The sequence below is a fragment of the Pleurodeles waltl genome, chromosome 12 (genome assembly GCF_031143425.1).
Source record: "Pleurodeles waltl isolate 20211129_DDA chromosome 12, aPleWal1.hap1.20221129, whole genome shotgun sequence".
Classification (NCBI taxonomy): Eukaryota; Metazoa; Chordata; class Amphibia; order Caudata; family Salamandridae; genus Pleurodeles; species Pleurodeles waltl.
The window spans coordinates 513325762-513348428 of record NC_090451.1 but is presented as its reverse complement, the minus strand read 5'-3'; the positions used below and the strand labels follow the sequence as shown (position 1 = coordinate 513348428).

At 44.9% G+C, this 22667-nt stretch overlaps 1 protein-coding gene across 1 annotated transcript in view; it reads left to right on the top strand.

Annotated features, from left to right (window-relative positions):
• The window catches only part of LOC138267459 (zona pellucida sperm-binding protein 1-like), a 64386-nt gene extending 43065 nt beyond the window's left edge, over nucleotides 1-21321 (top strand). Inside the window, exon 6 of the mRNA XM_069216404.1 lies at nucleotides 21176-21321. Within this exon, the coding sequence (XP_069072505.1) occupies nucleotides 21176-21182 (7 nt within the window). The 3' untranslated portion in view covers nucleotides 21183-21321. The remainder of the gene's footprint in view (nucleotides 1-21175) is intronic.
• The last annotated feature ends 1346 nt before the right edge of the window (nucleotides 21322-22667 follow it).

The window sequence follows — 22667 nt, the reverse complement described above, 5'->3', positions numbered from 1 at the left end:
CAAGAAAGCTATATTGTACCCTTTTTATTGTGTATGTTAATATGTCCCTTCCATGGAAGGGAGGTAGAGAATGGATTCCCACCTTGACAGTCTAGTCCTCCTAACTGGCAATGGGTATCCCTGAAGTAACTGGAAGAAGCCCTCCCTCCCCGGATTACTTTTTTCATTACTTATTGCACTTTTTACTTTACTCCTACAAGATGAGCTTTTGGGCCGTCATTTATTCGTTTTCTTCTGTTTTCGTGTCAGATGTGACTGTAGTAAAGGGCATATTCACATCTGCCTTTTGATCTACTGAATGTTTTTTGAGGACCCATTTTGCATTATCAAGCAAGTGTAGTGTGACTATTTGTCCATCCTGTCACATGTGAAGGCAGGGGGTGACAGGTATTCCCTTAAACAGGCCCATTCTGGTCTCCTTCAAAGGCCTTTCTGTGGGAGACCTATTTCTAAGATCTGGTCACGTGTGAATATGGTTGTGAAGCCAGTGGAGCTTTATAGTGTGCCATCCAAAATGTGAGCAGCCCAATACTTTTAATCTATATGTTCTCTAGACAATAAACATTGATCTCCTGGAAGGAGCCCAAACCTATTGAAACTGAGGGAGGCATGAAATCCTCTGGAATGTTAAATGCCAAAAGAGCTGTCAGTAATATTGATGTGAGCAGTATTACTTTTTTTTTAAACTTTGAAATTCATTAGACGTGTATATATCCGCCTTCTCTGGCTTGGGAATTTGAGTAAGTTTGAGGATGGAGAAGACAGGCACTTCTAACCCATTATGAGAGACATGTTTTGTGATACCATTGTAGTTGTCACTGCTCAACTGTAGTGTCAGTTTTGCAGAGGGGCTCCCATGACTGCCCTTGGTTATGCCAGTTTTATACACTAGCTTCTGACTTCTGAGAATTGTGAAAAAGTGGTCGCGAGTGGTTGCTGGAAATATCTGCACTAGTGTCACTTCGTGATTTAAACTGTCCTCCTAGAAAAAATAGTTTGATCAGCTGTTTGGAGCTGCTTGGCAGAGAATGCCAAATGGCCTCAGGTGCAGTCTTTTGGTGGGACTAGGCAGAAGAGGATGAACCTGTATGAACCCTCTCCAGACTGTCATGACCTAGGCAGCGGTGGTTGATGTTCTTTAGATGGATGTTGCTACTGCCAAATGGTAGAACGAGTTGTTGAAGGATGAGGATTGTGAGGATGAAAAACTCCAACTAGTGTCAAAAGCTAGCTGAGGCGGTGGCCTGTATGTGAGAGATCCAGTTTAAAAAATGCAGCAGCTGATGTAGAGGATGATAACTTTTGTATCTGTTTGCTATGCTTTAACTAGAAGCACCCTTATTGCTTTCCTTCCTTCAATCCCCTGTGGATCTGTTAATCTCATATGTTTCTGGTCTTATCTTTGGATCTCTTGATTAACTGTGTTGTAGAGTAAACATTGTCTTCTGTCAAACATTTCATTTCTTGGCTTCAAATCACCTACATCTTCAACACAACTATTTGCGTTATTGCCCTTCATCTTGAGTGATCAAATCTTCTGCTAGTGGGAATCCAAAAGAGTTTCTGTTCGTCCCAGATCCACCACACTCTAGTCCTTCTCATTCTAATGTCGCCATGGATTTTGCAAGCGGCAGGATGCCTGCATGCATCCTTGCAGCTATGAATTAAATTTTAATGGCTGTTAGGCTCTCATTTATATACTGTCCTGAGGCTGGAGTATTTTATGCCCCTTATATTGGACTACACTCTCTCCTCCTTGTCTCTATCTGAACTTCTCATATATTTTAACCTGAATATCAGTCCAACATCAGGTTCTTGGTTGCTTGGCTCCAGTGGGTTTGAGCCTGATAGCATCTGACCACAAGTATGGGGCCCTTATGGATCTCAAACTACTCTTCCCACCTGGATTGGTAGAAGACTAATCCTCACCAGCTGCTGTCACAGGGAAGCCAGTGCTCTTTGACTGCATTATCTAGTAGCCTTGATCTGTAGATTGACACTTTTTTTCTCCTTGACGAATGGTTTTATGTGACCCCTCCCTCCCTTGGACTGCGAGTGATGGTTCTATGTTTCTGGTCTTATCTTCAGCTTGGATGATGTCTGGCTAATGTCTCCATCAGATTGATGACTCTTGGTCATTTTATCAAAATATGACGCTCCATTTGGATTATTGAGATCATTTTCACCTACTTTCTTTTACATCTTCATCAGTGCTTCCATAACAGGATTTTCTTGGTGGGCCTAGAGGATTGGAGGGTGCCAGTAGGCTTTCATCTTTTAGTCAACTATGATCTGGGTATAAAGTATGTGCCTGTGTGCTCTCGTGTTGGGTTCTTGTGAAGTCATCGATTTCCAGTGTGGGACCTTGACTGGGGTCTATAAGGACAGCTGGAGGAGGCACAAGACCTTGTCCATGTCATGCACAAAAAATAATTACAAAGCTACCATGTCTCTTGTGCTACAGCCATGAGTAGTTTATTTCCTTTTACGTTTGTTTTTTGTTTTTTTTACTTCTGTTGGGTACTCTCCAGTTTCCCTCTTCCCCCTCCCTGCTCCTACATAGTAACATTTCTCATTTGTCTCTGTGTAAGGTGGTTCTTCCTTTCTCTAGCCTGTTTCCCCACTCCCTGATGCCGCTTCATGTTCTAAATAGAAAGACCTATGCGCCCAACATATTGTGCCATATTCTCCCCTACGTTGAGGACCCCCGGGAGAATGCAGCTCTGGCCTCCACCCAGTTTCCTGGGTATACTCCATCCCCAAGCCTGCCTGCAGCAAAGCGAGGGCTCCTTTCCCATCCCTCGCAACCTAATGTTAAGTCGGCACCCTACATTCCCACTTCATGGCTCTAACACACTTCGGCAAACCAAGACATTGGAGATAGCTGTGCCACCTTCCAGCCCTTATCCCTTACTCGGCAGTTCTTGGGCCAGACTTTGTGGAATGCTCTGTTGCCGTCTAGTCCCTGGAAAGCGTGCTAGGCTACTCACTCTGGTTATGGCCACTCCCCCACCCCTAATTCTGTTCCTTATGGGTACCTCTAGTAACAGTTGTCTCTGCTGTAAGGAATGGGTTCCAGTCTTGGCTTCCAGTGTGCAGGCAAAGGACGGTAATGGGTAATCTGCACCCTTCTATTCACTCCCATGTAGATCCAGCCTCAACGCTTGCTCCCCTCCCTTCAGAGCATGAGGATGCAAAGAAAACAATTCAAGCAAGTGTCAGAAACGCACTCTACGTTTAGAACGCTCAAAACACAATGAAATATTACAAAGATCACGTTTCTATTTGAATGTTCAAAAAGCAGTAAATTGGGGCCATTCATAAACATTGGAATTTGATAAAATGGGAGCTCAATTAAAGCTTGTTCCCCAAAACCCATTGATGCCACAGACACAACAGAAAAAAATGCTAAGATGCAATATAATTTTTACATTTGAGTCAATACTCCGAGTTAGGCTGGCATTTTGTTTTGTCGGATGCTAACATTTGTTTAAAATTATGTATTAATATTTTGATGAACAGCTTGTTACCATGAAATGCATTACAAAAGTTCATCAACGTAACCTCTTAAAGAACAAATAAGAATTGTAAATGTTTCTGAAGACCACTAGAACAATGTTAATTGAAATAGTTTAGTTTGTATTGCTTCATTAAAAAGAATGATTGGTAATCGTTAAATATATCGAAGAGTTTTATATTTGACAACAACTGAGCACAAAATCAGTAGAATTTTGAAGAACCTAATAACAATTTGTATTTATTTGTTGGACTGATGTGCGGCTTTTAACTTTAAGGCGCTATCAGCTTTTATAGGTCATTTTGGGCTTCTGGTCCAGAGAACTTGAGGCTTCCTTAACTAAAGGGAAAAAAAACTATGACGGTTTATAGAAACTATTGCCCAAGGTGTGAGGCAACAGAGAGGTCTTAGTGTACTTCGTTTTTTGTAGACGCACCACATTCATCACCATCTTACCCAGCTTCCAAAGGTGGATGCAGCATTTTACTGGCATGTTAAGAACCTAGGCATTGATGGTTATGACCTTGAGGTGTCATTATATTATGGCACATGTGCTTCAAAGGGATTCCTTTGAGTAAGAGTTCTTGTTCTCTCCCTCCCACCGGGGCTAACCTGCCATCAAAAGAATGTTATAAGTGACCGGTTCGGTCTACGAATACCTTTGGTCTCTTGCAAGCTTGAGCTACCCATAAGGGCACCATGCTTGTATGCCAGAAACCAACTGCGCAGATATGAGATGTTTATGACTTAATCTCCCCTCCATACCAGCCCAGCCTCCATAAATGTAAAGCGCATTCAGTGAAAATCGGAACAGCTGCTTCAACCTTTTTGTCCAAAAGGTGCAGGAGCATTGTTAGAAATGGGGTCTCTAGTTGGCAGTCGGTTTGCACCCTGTCCAAGTAGGGACTTTCACTCTAGTCAGGATAAGGGAGATACCCGCTCAGATAACCCCTGCTCTCACCCCCTTGGTAGCTTGGCACGAGCAGTCAGGCTTATCTGAGAAGCAATGTGTAAAGCATTTGCACATAACACACAGTAATAAGCGAAAACACTACAAAAGGACACCACACCAGTTTTAGGAAAATTAGCCAATATTTATCTATATAAAACAAGACCAAAAATGATAAAAATCCAACATGCAGAAATCATATTTTTCTTACTGTAAGATTTACTCAAAACTACAGTTCCTTGAAGACGATAGCTCCACCTGGGGCTATCCCGGCGTTGTGATCAACAAAACCAACGGTTCAGGCCGGCCGCAGCATTGCGGGCCAGCTACGGTGTCAGGAAGACCCGCAAACAGTACCTTGGATGTGCAGGGCGTCGTGATCCTCGTGGTGAGCTCCGGAGAGCGGCGTCACTGACGTCGCGGTGTCTGTTCCGGAGTCAGTGCAGGAGTCGTCAGACCCTTGAGGTCACACGCTTTGCAGATTGAACTCCAGGCTGATGAAGTCAGGTGCGCTGGCATGGATGGCGTTGGGGCTGAGGTGCGAAGCGGGACGATGCAACATGCAGTGGTCACAGTGCAGGCAGCGGGTCAGTGACTGCATCCAGCGGCGTCGGTGAGATGAGGGCTGCGGTGTGAAGCGGGGCAGTGCGACGTGCGGTGTCCCCAGGTCACGGTGCAGGCAGTGTCGTAGTCGCTGCTGAAGCGCTGTTGTCGGTAGGCCCAAGCTAGTTGTGCAGGATGGTGCTCCGTGACCCTCACGAGCGGTGTCCACAGGCCACTGTGCAGGCAGGATGCCTGGTGGCGACACAAGTGTCGATGGTGCTGCCGTCTGTGGACCGGGGCTGCGGTGCGGGATGGGACGGTGCATTGTGTACCACATGAGCGGTGTCCACAGGCCACGGTGCAGGCAGCGGTGCCAGTGTCAGCAGGAGCGGCATCGTCTGGGGTGCCCAGGCTGCGGTGTGAGCATGCGATGCCAGAGTGCAGGGCCTAAGGGTCGCGGTGCGAGCAGCAGCTCAGTGGAGTCGTCTGATGACTGAGTCGGTGAGACCAGGGTCGCGGTGCGAAGCAGGGCAATGTGAATGTGTGGCGTCTGCAGGTCACGGTGCAGGCCAGCAGCATCATTGGCGGCGTCGCGGTCGGTTCTCCTCTTGAACAGCACAAAAGACTGTTCCCAGTGCTGCAGGTCGAGGAAACTGAAATATTTGGTGTCCCTGAGACTTCCAACAGGAGGCAACCTCTACTCCAAGCCCTTGGAGAATTTTTTTCAAGCAGGACACATAGCAAAGTTCACCCTTTGCACTCTTTTCAGGCAGAAGCAGCAACTGCAGGCCAGTCCAGCAAAGCAACACAGCAAAGGGACAGTAGTCCTCCTTCAGCTCTTCTCCTCGGCAGAGGTTCCTATTGATTCCAGAAAGATTTTAAAAGTCTGGGGTTTTGGGTGGTCTTCTTATACCCAGTTATGCCTTTGATGTTGGCAAACTTCAAAGCAAAGTCTCAAGTGTTTGCAAGATCCTTCCTTGGCCAGGCCAGGTCCCAGACACTCACCAGGGGGTTGGGGACAGCATTGTGTGAGGGCAGGCACAGTCCTTTCAGGTGTGAGTGACCACTCCTCCCCTCCAGCACAGATGGCTAATCAAGATATGCAGGCTATACCCCAGCCCCCTTTGTGTCACTGTCTAGAGGAGAGGTGTGAACAGCCCTACTGTCAAAACTGACCCAGACGGGGAATCCACAAACAGGCAGAGTCAGAATGGATTAAGCAAGAAAATGCATACTAAAAGTGGCATTTTCAAACAGACAATCTAAAAACCAACTTCACTAAAAGATATATTTTTAAATTGTGAGCTCAGAGACCCTAAACTCCACATTTTTATCTGCTCTCAAAGAAAATCTGCACTTCATGGATATTTAAAGGCAGCCCCCGTGTTAACCTATGAGAGAGATAGGCCTTACACAGTGAAACCCGAATTTGGCAGTATTTCACTGTTAGGACATATAAAACACACTAGTATATGTCCTACCTTAAACATACACTGCACCCTGCCCTTGGGGCTACATAGGGCCTAACATAGGGGTGCCTTACATATAGTAAAAGGGAAGGTTGAGGCCTGGCAAGTGAGTACACTTGCCAAGTCGAATTGGCAGTTTAAAACTGCACACACAGACACTGCAGTGGCAGGTCTGAGCCATGTTTACAGGGCTACTAATGTGGGTGGCAACCAGTGCTGCAGGCCCACTAGTAGCATTTGATTTACAGGCCCTGGGCACCTCTAGTGCACTTTACTAGTAAATCAAATATGCCAGTCATGGATAAACCAATCAACAGTTCAATTTCTTTAGGGAGCACTTGCACTTTAGCACTGATAAGCAGTGGTAAAGTGAGCAGAGACAATAAACCAGCAAAAACAGACTTGAAAAAAATAGGAGGAATAAGGCAAAAGGTTTGGGGATAACCCTGCAAAAAGGGCCATTTCCAACAAGCGTGGTTCCTCCACCCTTATGGGTGGGTCGCTGCTGACTTTGTATAACTGCATGTGGTGCAGCATCTCCAGATTTTGCAACCATTCTAGCTTGGAGGTGGAAACTGTAGTGAGGATGCCCTTGATCTGCAGGTTGTCCTGTTCTGAACAGACCTCACCAACCTCAATCGTGTCAGCAAGACTTGGCTCACAAGCACTTCTTGGCTGCCTACAATTCTGCTCTCTCTCCAGACTCTCCACCCTGTTATCGACTATTTGAATTGTTTTGCCAAATTCAGAAATGTATTTATCTTATTAGCCTCGTGGCTATTTTATGTTTTCTATAATGCAATCATGTTAACTTTTGGCTGATATAGAGTCCCATTGTACATGCAGATATATAGTGGATACAGTGGAAACCATGTGGTACTCTGTGGAGAGTTGTTTGATTACATGTCAGTTTTTGGGGTAACTTGACGTGTGCTTCTATCTAACATGAAATGTAGAATTCAGTTTTGGTTTATACATTTTTGGTGTGGCACACATTTTAAAGACTTCAGTTAGCGAAAGTATTGCCCTTTTACTTGGTTGTTGTATTTTTATCACTCATGGATATTGTTTTCAATAGTTTTGCTTTTCAGATGTTTCCAGAAAAGTTGGTAAAACATCTGTTCTCAAGGCAGTTTAGTCTGTATAGGAGCCTCGATGTGCTTTTCATACTTGGAGTAGGTCCAGATCTGCTAATGAAGGTGCGATTGTTGAGCTCTCCTCTCCGTGGGAGCAGGACATAAAATGCAGGATATGGCCAGGAAGGCCGTCTCTTCGACATAGGTGTGCAGCCTTCGGCCATGCCCTGCCAAGGATCTGACTCCTTGTATTTACCATTTGAACCACTGTTGGCAGTCTGTGTTTTGGCTTATCAGGGATTCCTGCTTGAAAACCTGGTGGTCCTCCTGTGCTGTTGTAACCATGGATCTGCCAGCTTCAGAGGCACCAATGACAATAGTGTCCACTTCAGCTTCAAATGTGGGCTTTCGGCACCCTGGCCTACCTTCAAGCAGAGAGATCTTCTCTTCATGTTATGTTCTGATCGCCGCCTTTTAGTAAACTAGAAATAGTTTTGATTGTAAGCTTGGCACAGAGGGAAGCGAGGTGCTGCACTGAGCAAAAGATGGGATGTGCCAGCAAGGTTACTGAGGTATGCAGGGGGGTTTGCATGGAGTATGGTTGGAGGGGAGAAGAGCGCAGAGGGTGAGGCCGGCGTATGTGATGCAGTAAGATGCAAGTCTTTGGGTATTGCTTGAAATACTGCAAGAATGGAGCATGTCTCAGGTTTACAGCAGTCACGCCACTGTCATGGAGTGTATAATGCGGATGCCTGGTCCATTTCCTTGTGGAATAAGGACGCAAGACACTAACCCATAAAGTCGTCCTGGAAAATAACGGATTCCAAGTTACAGGCCACTGGACTCTAGAATCAAATGACTTTCCAGCATTGATCCCTTTGACTAGTACTGGGACCGTCCGACTCTAATCGGATACTAAAAGCAATTGCCTGCTTCATCTGACAGACGTGCACTGGGACTTGCGCAGTATTTTTGCTTTGGGTGGCTGCACTGAATGGGGTGGCTTAACTTCTGCCGCCTCTGCTGGAGGGTTTGCGGCTGAGCTTTTGGAGACAGACCGTGGCATAGCATGGGTGTAATTGGCCCTCCAACAAGCCAGTGAAAATAGGCCCCTGGTTTGGAATCAACATACAGCCATAATACAGATGCAGACGTCCCTTCAGACTATTGGAGCCTGGTGCCACTGCACCTGCTGCACTGCAGTTAGCTACACCTTGACAGAGGCAGCTTGTGTTACAGGCTACAACTTTGATTTAATCCTCTGTGCTGGCCCGGTTTTGCAAGGGAATGGGAGCAGATACTAAAAGTCGGACGCTTGCTTCATTGACTCTCTGATGGAAGGAATAATAAAGGTACCGTTTAATTTTACTGCACTTTTACTACACAAAGCCATGGAGGAGGGCATGTCCAAAGAAGCCCGGGAGGTAGCCTACAGAGGAGCGGAGACCAGAGAGCACAATCTAGTTTTTGGTGATTAGAACCAGTCTGCGTTACAAAGTTGTTTTGACCATCTCAGCCCTAGCAAGTGCTTTTTGTCTGCCTTTGCATTTCAATTGCTCATTTAATCTGGTTATAGATGTAAATCTAGTGTTTTCTAAAACAGAGGTCGTAGTGTAGTGATGAGCGTGTGTGCATGGGCTGTGTGGTCATGCTGTAAAATGTTTCTTGGATGTGGGAGAATGTGATGAAGCATGGAATATTAGTACCTGTGCTGGCTGAAACATGGCAGTGGGATACCATTGGCGGGAAAATAGAGCCCTAACTGGACCTACCTGATGTGACTAACATGAGGGCCTAAGGTGGAAAAAAAGAACGTCCTACTTGTATGGCTTTTATATGAAGACCCCGTCCTCCAGCTACAACATTTTGGCGACGAGTTGTCAAAAGGAGCTGCTTGCGGAGGCACTAGCACTCTGGCAGCAACTAAGAGCCACTTCTGGCAGAGGATGAGGCCTCTCTCGAGATGGAGAGAAGCCTTGAGACTACAGAGGAATAGTCTGGTGCCACCCACCCTCCGATCCACTGACACGTGGTGTCCTCGCTGACTGCTGGGCAGGAGTCCAGTGAAGAGTGGGCAAGACCAAAGGTGAGCCTAAGTGGGGACACCGAATTATGATGCATTTGAGTGAAGAGTCCAGGTTAGCAGTGTAAAAAAAACTCACAACTTAATTACCAATATTGTAGAAATGCTTTGTAAACTGATTGTCAGAATGGGGAATGAGCATTTAGGGAACTGTGTAAACCTGAAGAATTTTCTTTTTTTTTTTTAGACTGTCGCACAGGCTTACTTGGTTTATGTAATAGTGTCTGAGTGGCATTGTCGCGGTTTGAATTCGAGCTTCGTGCACCCACAGACCCAGTCATTGCCCATTGGTGGGGCGCGAGCTCTGCCTTCTCGCTATAAAGATCTACGGCACACAAAAAGTCAAACGCTCAGAAGCACTGAACGACTGTCTCGAGGTTCAGCAACACAAAAGGATGATGGACGGAGTGCTGAACAATGCAAACACTTGCCCCCAGTCACAGATCTGGGTTTAATCCATTGTTTTTTTGTTCACCGTGCCACTCCAGTTTGGATCGAGCCATATGCAAATCAGTCTTGACCCTGTTCCTCATGGCAACAGTCCAGCCCGAACTGCCAGGCCCTCCCTGGACCGGAAATAAGCATTCTGGGACCGGTTTCAGGGTATCACCCTTCATCAGCCAGACTAGCTTGAATCCAGTGGCACAGTGAGCACGGGACCCCACGTCTGGGCATACCCTTCCCACTTACGGCAACTTTAGCAACACAAAAGGATGATGAACGGAGTGCTGAACATTGCAAACACACACCACAAGTCACAGATCTGGGTTTAATCCATCGTACATTTGCTCACCATGCCCACCCCAGTTTGGACCCAGCCAAATGCAAATCAGTCTTGACCCTGTTCCTCATGGGAACAGTCCTGCCCGAATTGCCTAGCCAGGTCCTCCCTGGACTGGAAACCAGCATCCTGCGACCGGTTTCAGGGTATCACCCTTAATCAGCCAGGCTAGCTTGAATCCACTGGCACAGTGAGCAAGGGACCCACGTCTGGGCATACCCTTCCCACTTAGGGCAACTTTTGCAACTGCTGTGAGGCCTACCCCTCTTATAGGATAACATTGGGGGTTCCTTTTACAAGCTGTAATTCCTGATTGGGAAGGGGTAGATCTTTCATATTTAGTACCTGTGGAATTGTAATGATGATTCCTCTTCAATGGTAAAATCATATTTATGGTTACAATTTAGAAAATGGCACTTTTAGTAAGTTGCCATTTTCCTGCTCCTAGCCCTTTGTACCTACAGCCTGTCTCTAATACACATCTGGGGTGCGATGGTGCATTCCCTCTAGACAGCCACACACAATGGGTGCTTAGGTGTGACTTGATGGGCCAATAACTGGCTTGATGGGGGGGGGTAGAGAGGGGCAAAGCTAACCAGTCCCACATTTACACTTGAATGGGCTGTGCCCTGTCCACACACAGTAGGCCTAACCACTCTGTATTGTCACTCCAGCCAGCATGGAGCCAGGGGAGAAAGGAGTCCCTGCACTTCAAAGCCACCATTCGCCCTGGTTGGTGCTTTATGATTTCAGGCACTCTAAGTTTAATCTTGAAAAATTCATACTTCGACTTCTACTTATTGGATTTTTGTCTTTTTGCACTTGTTTTGTTCATTAAATTAAGAAACATTTTTCTAACTAGGTGTGGTATCTTTTGCACGTGGTGTTTTCACATTTTTCCTGTTTGAAATATTGCACAGATTCTTAACATATAGTGCTGAAGCTTAACTTTAGAGGAAATGTGCCAAGCTACCACGGGTGAGCACAGGTTAAGTTTTACTGTGTATCTAACTTTCCTTGACTAGGATTGTGATTCCTACTTGGACAGTGTCCATACCTCTGCCAACCTTTAACTTAATTTCTAACATTGGTGATCAGCGGTGGGTTAGGAGATGTTTGTGCAGTGCTTTACTGTAATTTGGTGTACACTACCAATCCACATCTTAAAACCATTACAAGTTTTTCTCCCTCTTCTCCCCCCCACACAATTGTTAACTTTTCTAAATTTGACTCATTGTAAAAATCTACAACACCCCACTATGTAAAACACCGTCCCCAGGCCTGTATCTGCAATGCACGTCTGTTAAGATAAAAAATAATAATAATTAAAAAAACTATCCACGATGCCCCAGTGTACAAAACATTTGCAGGCCAGTATCTGTAAAGCCCCTCTGAATATAATGCACAAATTAAGGACAGCAGCTGCAAAGTCCCCAGGCTCTTAGTAACAATTACTCAGCTTGTAAAGCAGCAAAACTAGATCTGTAACTTCAGTGTCCCGACACACAACACACTGTCCACAGGCCAGTGTCTAATACGCCCCTGCATGTAGAACAACAAACCTTAGCAAGAGTCTGTTTCCTAGGCCATTATGTGCAATGCCTTAGCAGGTAGAGCAACACACAACTAATCTGATCTGTGTAGAACACCCGTGCAATCAGAACCACTAAAACAAGGCTGGGGTCTCCCCGAAACCCCAGTATTTAAAATGCTATTTCTAGGCCAATATATTACATTCCCTAGAATGCATAGGCGCAAAACCAGGTCCCTCTTCACAAAGCACTGGTCTATAAAGCATCATTTCTCGGCCAGTGTCTGTAAAGCCCTAATATGTAATGTACCATCCTCGGACCAGTACTGGGAATATCCCAATATGTCAAAGGACAAAGGAAGGCCAGCATCTTCAGTGCGCAGGTAAATAATGCACCATCCTAGGGCAGTGTGTGTAATGCCCTGGTAAGCTAAGCACCATTACCAGGGCCACTGGAATTGTGATTTTGCAGCTGCTGCGTTTTCTGCAGAATATTGGATTTGATGCATTGGCTACATAATCCATGATCTGCTGCATAATCTACTGATTTTAACAACAAAAAATAGTTTTGCTCAAACAGATAAGTTACTAAAGGCGTGGCAACGTGTGTCACTGCACAATGAAAGGCCTTTTGCAGAAGTTGTGATCTGTCCCCTTTCTGGTCCTTTTTGTGTATTTGGGCGTGGTACTAAAGAGGTACAACATTTGCCCAGACAGTGTTAATCTGTGTAAAAAGGGCAAAATTGAAAAGGGATACAATCACAGAATGGGACACATGATTCCCCAGTGTGATGGGCACTAGACCCTGGTCCTTCTCCAAAAACCCCACCAGGCCCCATTGTTGTGTGATCCCGGCCATGATTCACCTGAAGGGACCCCAGTCAGTTCTTCTGTGCAGCACTCCAGTGTGCAGCCTGCCTAATATCTCCGTGCGTGTGGAGTATGCTGCCTCTGCCTCTTTACCCTTTCTCTCGTCTGTTTGTCACCCTGCTCTTTTTATGGTCTGGCTTCACAGCGCCGGTGTCACAGGACAATTATGTCATTGTCACTAGAGGTGCTTTGGCTTCGCCCACATGTTGGGAGCAAGAAGTACGTGTTTTGATTGGGCAGAAATTGTGTGCTTCCACAAAGTGCTGGTCCTCCATGCAGCTACCATCGTTTTATGTATTTATCCAACTGCCTCAGCTTCCACTCTCTCAGGACATTGTAATGCTGTTAAAGTGTCTTAGATAATTCAATAATTTATGGTGTTTATCTTCCTCTGGCAGCAGCACAGATGGGATGAGGGCAGTCATTAACCAACATGAATTATTAGGTCTGGATTGACAAGGCAACTGTAGCCCCCTGACCTTTTTAACCTACACCAATTTTATTTTACAGTCCGTTACTTCCACACAAATACATATTCATTTCCATCCTGTTTTAATTGCAATGCTGCACATTACCATGCAACATTCCTTTAAAGTCCGACCTTTTGGCATTGCCAATGTTTGTACCTTTTGCTTCTGTTCCAGTATCAGACCCCTGAGCTATATAAGTGCTCCAGTACAATGTTTCTTTCACTCGCCCCTTTCCAGTGCTCTCTCCCTTTGTGCCACTAAGCCTTTTTAGTCAATTCTATCATCCCATCCTGTCACTACATTCTCTTCTGCCCATCACTCTTTCCTTACTTTTCCTGTCTTTTTGTCTTCCTTTCCCTTATGTCTGTTTCTGAATCGCTGTATTTCTTCCTCGCTACGTCTTTCAACACCTCTTGCGTTTGCCCTCCTTCTACGCTTCTTTTCCTTTAATTCTCTCCTCTCACTATCACAACTTTTCTCTAGTCTTTATCCACCATTTTCTCACATGTGCGTGACTGCACACGTGTTTTACAGGAAGGAAGCCGCGTGATTTCACCTGTCTACTTGAGAGACTGTCCCGCTGCCTCTGCTTGCTCCATAAACCTCCCTCTCTCCCCACACACTTGCTCTGCTGATATTAGAGCGTCGGAGCTCCAGCTGTGTCCGTCACCCAGACTGAAGCTGCGATGGCCAGAAGCTTGGGTGGGATAGCGTACACACCTGGATGTGTGCTACTGGCAAATGTGTCCCCGGCTAAGAAAGCGCCTCCTCGCTGATGGCTCGGTCGGCAGAAACCCCCCCCCCCCAACCTGAAGCCAGCATTCAGCTACCAGGATAGCCTCTGGAGTCCATGAGGCCTAACGCACCGTTATCTATTGGATTCCAGGGTAGACGTCTTGGGTCGATACCACGACATTTGATGGCCATTGGCTTGCCAATTGGGATCCCAACTGGGGTCCCTAATCAGTGCGAGGGGAGGGATTTAGGATAGCCTGACTGTTTGGGACTTTAGCTGATTCTCAGACATCTGGGCTCAAACTCGATGAGTTGCTCAGTCCCGTAGATGTGGCTGCTGGTGAACCAGGCCACAGGGCATACGAATCATAGCCAGATTTACATTTTAAAGCACTGGGTTTGACACCGAGGTGCTACTGACCAAACATTTTAAACATCCTTTAATGAAAGACTTGGAACCCAAGAGTTCTCAAGGAACCATTCCGTAATGGACCATATCGATCATAGAGCCGGTGGTGTGCAAACTCTACACAAAGTTTTTGTTGGGGTCATGGGTTTTCAGTTTATCACCTGTAATTCTGTTGGAGTTGCACTCTACGACCTTCATCACTGTTCACTTTTGTAACCATTGGAGAGCCAGGAGCATAAAGTAGATTTCCTCTGAGTTAATACCTGAGGCTTGGTGACAGCAGTGGTAAATGGGAGACACTGGGCAGTATCTGCTAATTGCATCAGGAACCTGAGACGATGCTTCAGACCGTGTCTGCAAGTCACTCTACTCAACCAGTAGCCACCAAGTCTTCTGTCACTTAGTCAGGACGAACACAGCATCTGGTGCCATATACAGCCAAAATGCCACTGCCTCCCCTCAGTGGATGTGGGTGGAGCCCAGCGTGTCTGGCCTACGTGGTCAGTGGCCTGTTCCCCTCACTCTCCACCCTACTGCAGAGCAGCAGAACCATTGAGCCTGGCCACCTCTGGTGTAGCCTCATCACAAGGGTCAAACGCTTCATCTGTGAAATGGTGTCAGGAACAGAGAAAATAGTCGAAGGTGCAAGCTCACCAATCGGTGCATGTTGGTGGCCCTTTGCACCACCTTCCAGAGTGCACTCTTGGCCGGAGTTTCAATTTGAGTGGAAATGAAGATGGTGCTGGCTTGCAGGTGATAGTCTTTGGCTTCTCCTTGCAGGTTCCTGGTGCTTATAAGGCTGGGAAGCTGGCCAAAAAGGCAGTTGTGCAGGCTCACCAGTGAGTCCTTTACTCTTCAAACCTCTGTTTCACCTCCAGTGGGAGCGCACCCACTCGTGCTCCAGGAGTTTCATAGGACACCAACCAGAGAAAAGCGATGCTGCTGTATGCATTTGTACTCTTGAGCGTTTGCTTAGCTTGGCTGTGTGACAACCTCAGTAAAGTGGCACTGTCTTTTTGGTTTGATTTATTAGATGAACACTCCTGAGCTGCCATTAAATTGTATCCATTTGTATGTGGCACTGTCTCCTCATCTGAGAATCTGGAGTGGTGGTAGAAACTCAACAGTGGAGAGGGGATTGAAGTCAAAGCATGACGGATGGAGAATGTTGCTGGAATGGACATGTTAAAAGCTGGTGCAATGTTTAGTTATTCCCTCTTTCACTAGTAACCAACTCAGACTTGAACTAATCACGGTGGGGGGATCACATTTTATGATGAATGTGTACAAGGTTGAGATTGTCCAACATTTGATACATGTTTGAGAAATAACATCCCTAGATATCCTTTGTTAGCAGTCCTCTGATCTGTGAATAGGTATTGAGGGGATCTCTTCGAAGTTCAACTCCTGGTTCACAAAGTCTTCCACAAAGATCCTGAAGTAGGTCTTATGCGGATGAGATAAGCTTGAATTCTACCTATGAATGTGGGATAAACAAATTCTTAGATTGCCAACTTTTTGTTTCAATGGTTAAGGGGCTATTTTTAGGCATTCCCAGATTTAAGGGGGACGTGTGGCACCATGTGCAGAGAGAAAAGTTGTGTGAGCGCACTGATCTTCATGTACTATGGTTTCTGCTCTACCACATCGGGTCTCTGGGTGTAGGTAGGGCACAGATGGGGAATAGACCAAAGGGGTAAATTGGTCCTTGAAGCAATCTCTCTGGACGTGGTTATTTAGGTGAGTAGGCCTGAGCTGATTAGAACGTTCTCACTGTGTAGCCTTCATAGAGTGGTGCTCATATTTGCTTTGGATAAAAAAGCCTTGGCTTTTTTTCACATCACAATTAATTAAGAGGTTTTTAGGTGCTGAGATTTCAAACCCTCGTTTGAGTAAATACACGAGTAAATAAATGATCTGTTACATTTCAGAAACCAGGCCCAGGACTCCAACATTTTAGAATTCTTTGTAGTTGGAACACTGTGTTAACCTTTTGTTTGCAGGAGGCTGGCAGGGCTAGAGAACTGCAATTGTGTTCCTGAAGACCCAGCATTTGACCTACCAAGGGAGTACGGCACTCCAGATAAGGAAGGGATGCGGAGTCATAGTTAAAGTATCTTACTAAATGTATGGTATCCTTTCTTCCCTCTGCAGGAAGGCCACCTTCATTGTGAAAGAGGGCCTCTACACTGTGATAATGGCACTGTACCAGACTAATACATTTTTGGTACCACTGGCGGGACTGCCGGCCCCAATTCCACTCCGTGATCATCTCAACGTCCAGCTACTGTTGGAAGGACAAGGGCCACAACCCCTCTTTGTGCTGACAGCGAGGAGATGTTGGGCCACCCCAACCATGAATTACAGTCATGCTGCGCAGTACACTTTCATCAGTGATGGGTAGGCATTGTGCATGGGTAGATGTGAATTGTCCTCTTGGTGTCATTAAGGCATGGAAGGTTTACCCATTAAGGGCAGGATGCATGCTTTGCTCTTGGTGGATGGTTGAGTCTTCACTTTACCTGGTTATGGACTCTGGTTGAGCAATTACAAGTGACACCAAAAAGTGAAAGAAATTGCTCGGCCATTGGGTGATGGGCGGTTTTTTTTCCCCTCACTTGGTGCTGGTGTATCAAAGAATAACTTTGTGGTGCATGGTCAGAGTATCCTGTTCGCACAAAATCAATATCTTCCTTGGTGTAGGCTAGGCAAGTTGGGGAACGTGCTCACTTTAGCAGGTGAGATTTGTCTCTTTGAATGTGAGCAACTTTTGTTACATAATTACCTGAAACATCAAACATTATTTGCGTGTAGTAGGCAGAGTAAGGGTGTTTCTTGCTTGGCATGATTCATGAAGCTTGTTTGTCAAGATGAACACGCCTCAGGATTTTTCTGATGAATAATGGGGAATGGTGGAGAGCTGCTTGTGCTGGATCTTGGATCATTTGAAGTGGTACTTTGGAGGGCTGTGGCACACAGTTCTACCCATTTGTAACTGAGCGGATGTGATTTGCTGTAGCAGGTAGTGGAGATGTATTTGTAAGGGGGTTGTTGACGACTGGAAATTGCTTACTCATTCCTTTCCTGGCCCCCAGGTGTAAGAATGATTCCACCATGACGTTCAATGATACGCAAGGGTCAGCTGTGCAATTCAGCATCCAGATGTTTCGCTTCGTCAATTACCCCCAGTTCTACCTACATTGTCAAGTGCGTTTGTGTGCGCCCAATGTGACCCACACCTGCCTTAAGGTAATGACAATCTTCACATCTGTGAACCAAGAGTGCTGTTGGGGGGCTGAGCAGATAGTGAAGAGGAAAAGACAGTTTTCAGTTTTTTTTTTTGTTTTTTTTTGGGACACACGTCATTGTGAAGATTTATCGGTTTAGAGGGGTGTGCTCATGCGCATTGCAAACTTGAAGTGTTCGTCTTGCTGGAGCTACCTCCCAATCCAAAGTGAGTGGCAACCCCATCCATGACCAATATGGGGAGAGGATCTGAAACCGACTGAGACTAGCCCCCACTTTCTGAAAACATTCACCTCTAATGGGCTTGTTAAAAACGCTCTTGACGAGGCCTCATATTGCATGCTCCAAAACATGTAGTTCTGTTGAGCCCAACAATGGCTTTTAAAAAGGTACCTAAATAAGGTAAAATTTGAAGGGTCTGCAAGCCTACCGCTTCCACGTTCAGTTTTTGTGGGGACTTCTAAATCACTTCAAGACAACGAATAAAACACCCTGCTCCTGGGAAGCAAGAACACTACACAGTCGTTTTCAGGGCGTGTAAACATTTCTGTGCAGATACGACTGGTAATAATGCTTATGTTGCACAAATCAAATAAACGTGCGCCTCCTTCCTACCAGACTGCGCCCTGCATCAATAACCCTATCTTGGGGGTGGGAGGAAGGGTCTCATTATAGAGTAAGCCTGGGTGTAATTTGTGAATTTGTTGCCCTGTTATAATTAGCGTTATTTCTACATTTCTTGTTACATGAAGTTCCTGAAATCATACCATTACACCACATCACCTAATTAAGTGCCACCTGTTGTAAACATTCACTGCAGATGCACAATTTGTGACAGTGTTACCGTGAACGCACAAAAACAATGCAAACACTGTACGACTGATGTTCGCAGTACTTTCATTTTTTTTGTTTTGTTTGTTTAGCTCGAAATACATCCTTGCATACAAAGTGGACATAAGAATGCATTTTGCGCTAAAATTCAGCATCAAATGTCAGTTTTGCTCTTCGCACAATTTTGTCAAATTTACATATACAAAAAACAGCACGAATACTGTATCCCGTGAATGTTTCCAATCAGCAAGTATTATGCTTTTAGAATTCCGTTGATGGCCTCCTCGAGTAAATGTAGCCGTGGACAGGAACAGTCCACACTCGGCTAAGCACAGGAGTTTATTTCAAGTCTGAACATGTCTGCCTGGAAGATCTTCCCAAAACACCACAGAAATCACAAAATGTAGTTTAAGAAACTGGCGCTGCATAAAAGCAGAACTATCCTGACCCCAAATGCAATAAAAATGTAAAACTCTTACATAAGTCTTCCGATCCTCTGCAAATATGAGCAGTTGAAAGAGAATTGAAACTGAGCGCAGGACACTCTTGCCTGTTCAGCATTCCGTACAAAGTATTTTATTGGGTAATTAAAAACCACTGTTAAAAAAAAAAAAACAAAAAAAAAAAACAGGGGTTCTGGAATTTATAGCTGTACCGTTTTCATCGTCCTGGATACGGTCTGAAGATGGCCAACCACGTCTGGGCATGGGCAGTCAGCTAACTAGTTTCGGCGGAAGCAGTTCGCACTGGTGGTCGAATGTACACAAGACATGAAGCTGCCCTGGAACAGCTAACTGTTCAACACTGGGGTAGTATTGGAATCGTGAGGCAATTGAAATTAACCATAAATTGTAATCCAATTAAATTTGCCAAAGGTGGCAGGCTAAAATCAAGCAGTGGCAAACCCAATAGGTCTTGTCTATGGAAGCTATTGGCTGTGCCAATGTCTTAGTCATGTTGAACAGTAGCATAACTAAGTGGCCTAGACGAGAGTGGCGTGGCATAGCATACAGTGGAGTAGAGTGGTGTAGAATAGTACATTTGTGGGTGAAAGGAACTAAAGCATCAATAGAGGTGATGGCTAGGGTGAAAGCAACATAAATAAGTCACAAGCCTGTGTTAAAAGTAGGAAAGCACACTGCATGTCCAGGAACAATACTGAAATGCTTATAAAATAAATTGGAGTGTTGCAAAAAGACGAGGAAGAACACATTTACTTGGTTCATGGTCCAGGGAGGAGGTATTACAAGTAAGGAAGAAAAGCCTGCAGGAGCTAAGCAACCAAAAGGTCGCAAATGAGTGACAACCAATGGTATGCTGTGGGTGGGTTGTAAGCACGGTGAATTGTAAACAGTACGTCTCACGGCACTGTGCATGCACTGTCAGCAAGACCTAAGTAGTTTCAAAAAAGCCAGATCTAGGCATATGAAAAGAATACTCTACCTGAAAGAAGCATACCTTTCCAGTGATCATTACAGACTGACAAGAGAAAGAGCAAGATTAAGAAATATCTGTTTGGGGATCAGGAACATCAGTGTAATATGAAGAAAAAAAACTGCAGCTTGGGTGCAATGTAGCCGGGTTTATTAAAACATTTCCAAGTATACCTACAGTTTCTGGAAGTAAAGATGGCAACAGGTGATCTTCAAAATAAGGCCCTCTCTGGTTTAGTGGCTAGAGTACTGACCAACACTGCAATTCTGTCAGATCACTTAGACTATGCAATGGTTACACTGTGCCCAAACTTATACCCTTTCAAATGGCCTACAGGGCTGTAATTGTTGCTGTGCTGACTTGTCAGTGGAGAACATCAACCTCACATAGGTAGGCTTAAGAAATTCATACAGAGACAGTGGTTTAAAATGTAACTCGGGCATGGAGACCTTGTGCCTCATGATGCGGGCAGGCAAGGGTGCCTTTATGCCCAGCGCAGATATGTGGCCTGTTGGAGATGGGCATCTTGGACCATTATACAAAAGGTGCAGGATACAAGGCTTTTTCCTAGTCTATTTTTGCCCACTCTTGACTCACCAGGCTTTGCTCTTTGGCTAGTTCCCGCCCTACTGTGTTCATGCAGCTCCTTGGAACTTTGAGAAGTACCTCTCATAAAGGGACCTTTGGTTGCGAGTGCAAAAATGTTAAGTTTTATTTTGGGGGAGCATGAAGAGTTGAATATATGAAAAAGTGTAAATATTTGTGCGTACAATTTTTTCCTAAATATCTGGGAATAAGGGAACATATTCTTCACTTTGTAAGGAAATTATCTTGATTCACCTTCCAACCTTATCCGTATACCTATCTAGAATTGTTGGAATGGAACAGACTGGACCGCCTATAGACGCAGACGATCCGTTTATGAGGATCTAGACCTGTACACGAGAATTGTGAGCATTGGACCAATCCAGCATGCAGAGACGGTGTCACAAGCAAAGAAGCCCGACTCTGGTATGGTGGCACACATGGTGGTTAGGAGGGATATATAAATAAGGGATATATAAATATATACATGCCTTTATTTAGCTTGGGTGCATGGGAGCCTGACATCTGAATTGTTAGTAAATTTGTAACAATCGTCCTTTGTCACGGGTGATTGTGGGGAATGTTGGGATCTTCAATGATGCCTCACCTAAAGTTTTTTTTTTTTTTTTTTTTTTAAATTTTTCAGGCATTAACCAACTGCTTGTTCCAGCTGTGCTTGCTGTGGGCTGTGTTGCTGGCATTTTCTTCCTTGTTGCAGTAGCCAAATTAGTAAAGAAACACACTGGACTTGAACTTTCATCTGCAAGGTCTTCCAATAAACTTTAAAGTTTATTCTTTGCCGCCTTGTTTGTTCCTTTGCTGTGCAGTATGCATGATTTGTAGGCTTATGGTGTTTGCGGAGGTGCATTAGCCAGGGTACTGGCATATCATCAGTGTGATTCTTTCTCTTTTTAGAGGGAGTGATCCATGAACCATTTTCCCAGATCATTCTAGTCAGTCATCTGTGGAGAGCGAGTTTCACATGCCTATCTATGCTAACAAAGGATTTAAAGAATCTCTCTGTTAAGCATTTAGTGGGAAAAATAGATATTGGAGAATTTGGCTTGGGTGTTGTCTTGCAAAGGTTTCCTCACGTATGAATAGAGGCAAGAGTGCCTTTGAAGCTGAAACGGTTAGGACTTTTTTGAACAGTTATCCCACCTAGTACCAAGATGTGACAGGCCAAAGCATCTTGGGATGCTATTCTGCATGAATTAACCAACGAAGGGCACTTGTGTAAGCTGGTGCTTTGGACTCCGAGGGAACAGTGTTTGAATAGTCTGAGCACACCAATCCTGATCTTTCTGCACTTTGGGTTTTCCAATGGTCAGACATTTGGTCATTTAATACATGAAATTCAGATGAGTGCGAAAAGAATAAAAAATCTTTCACCAGCTAATTGTAAATTGCATTTGAACTTAAATATGTTGACTTGTATTTATTTGAAAACTCTTATGCAAGAACTCTTTACTGGTACTCCTAAACAAATATCCGCTCCCTTCTGCATTTAGTTAAACCTGTTCAGAAAGGCAATATCCACACTCCACCCCCACTTCCCAAGGCATGCCCAATAAATACAAAGCTAGCTGAATTCGGGTGTGCCCAACAGCTTACTGACAGCCAAGCAAAAAACTCCACAAACTCAAAATTCAAATTTGAGCTCAGAATCTCTCCTCACGTGGAAACTTAACTCCCAGAGCTACCTATAACAATTTGAAGTTATGCTGCATCAGGCATCAAGGCCACCATCATTACATTAAAGCCATCAAGAATTTCCTTAGCATCATCCCAGACACCCACAATGTCTTCAATTGGCAATTCCAATACTATCAATCTTTCACCAAAACAAGACATCTAATGCCTTGCCAATAGGACAAAACAAACCACTACCATTTCTTCCATCCTTCTATGCAATATACTGAAGTGGATCTTCTTGAAACCACCTACTTATACAGACCTTGTAAATAAACTTATCACCCTCAATCACCACATATGGGGACATGGCCCTATTTACCATCATTCAACTCCTCACCAGATAAGCTCAAGACCCCAACGGTCAATACATCCCTTACACATGGTAACCTCCCAGATACAATCAAAACTGAAAAAATACTCCTGCTACTCAAAAAAGCTAACTT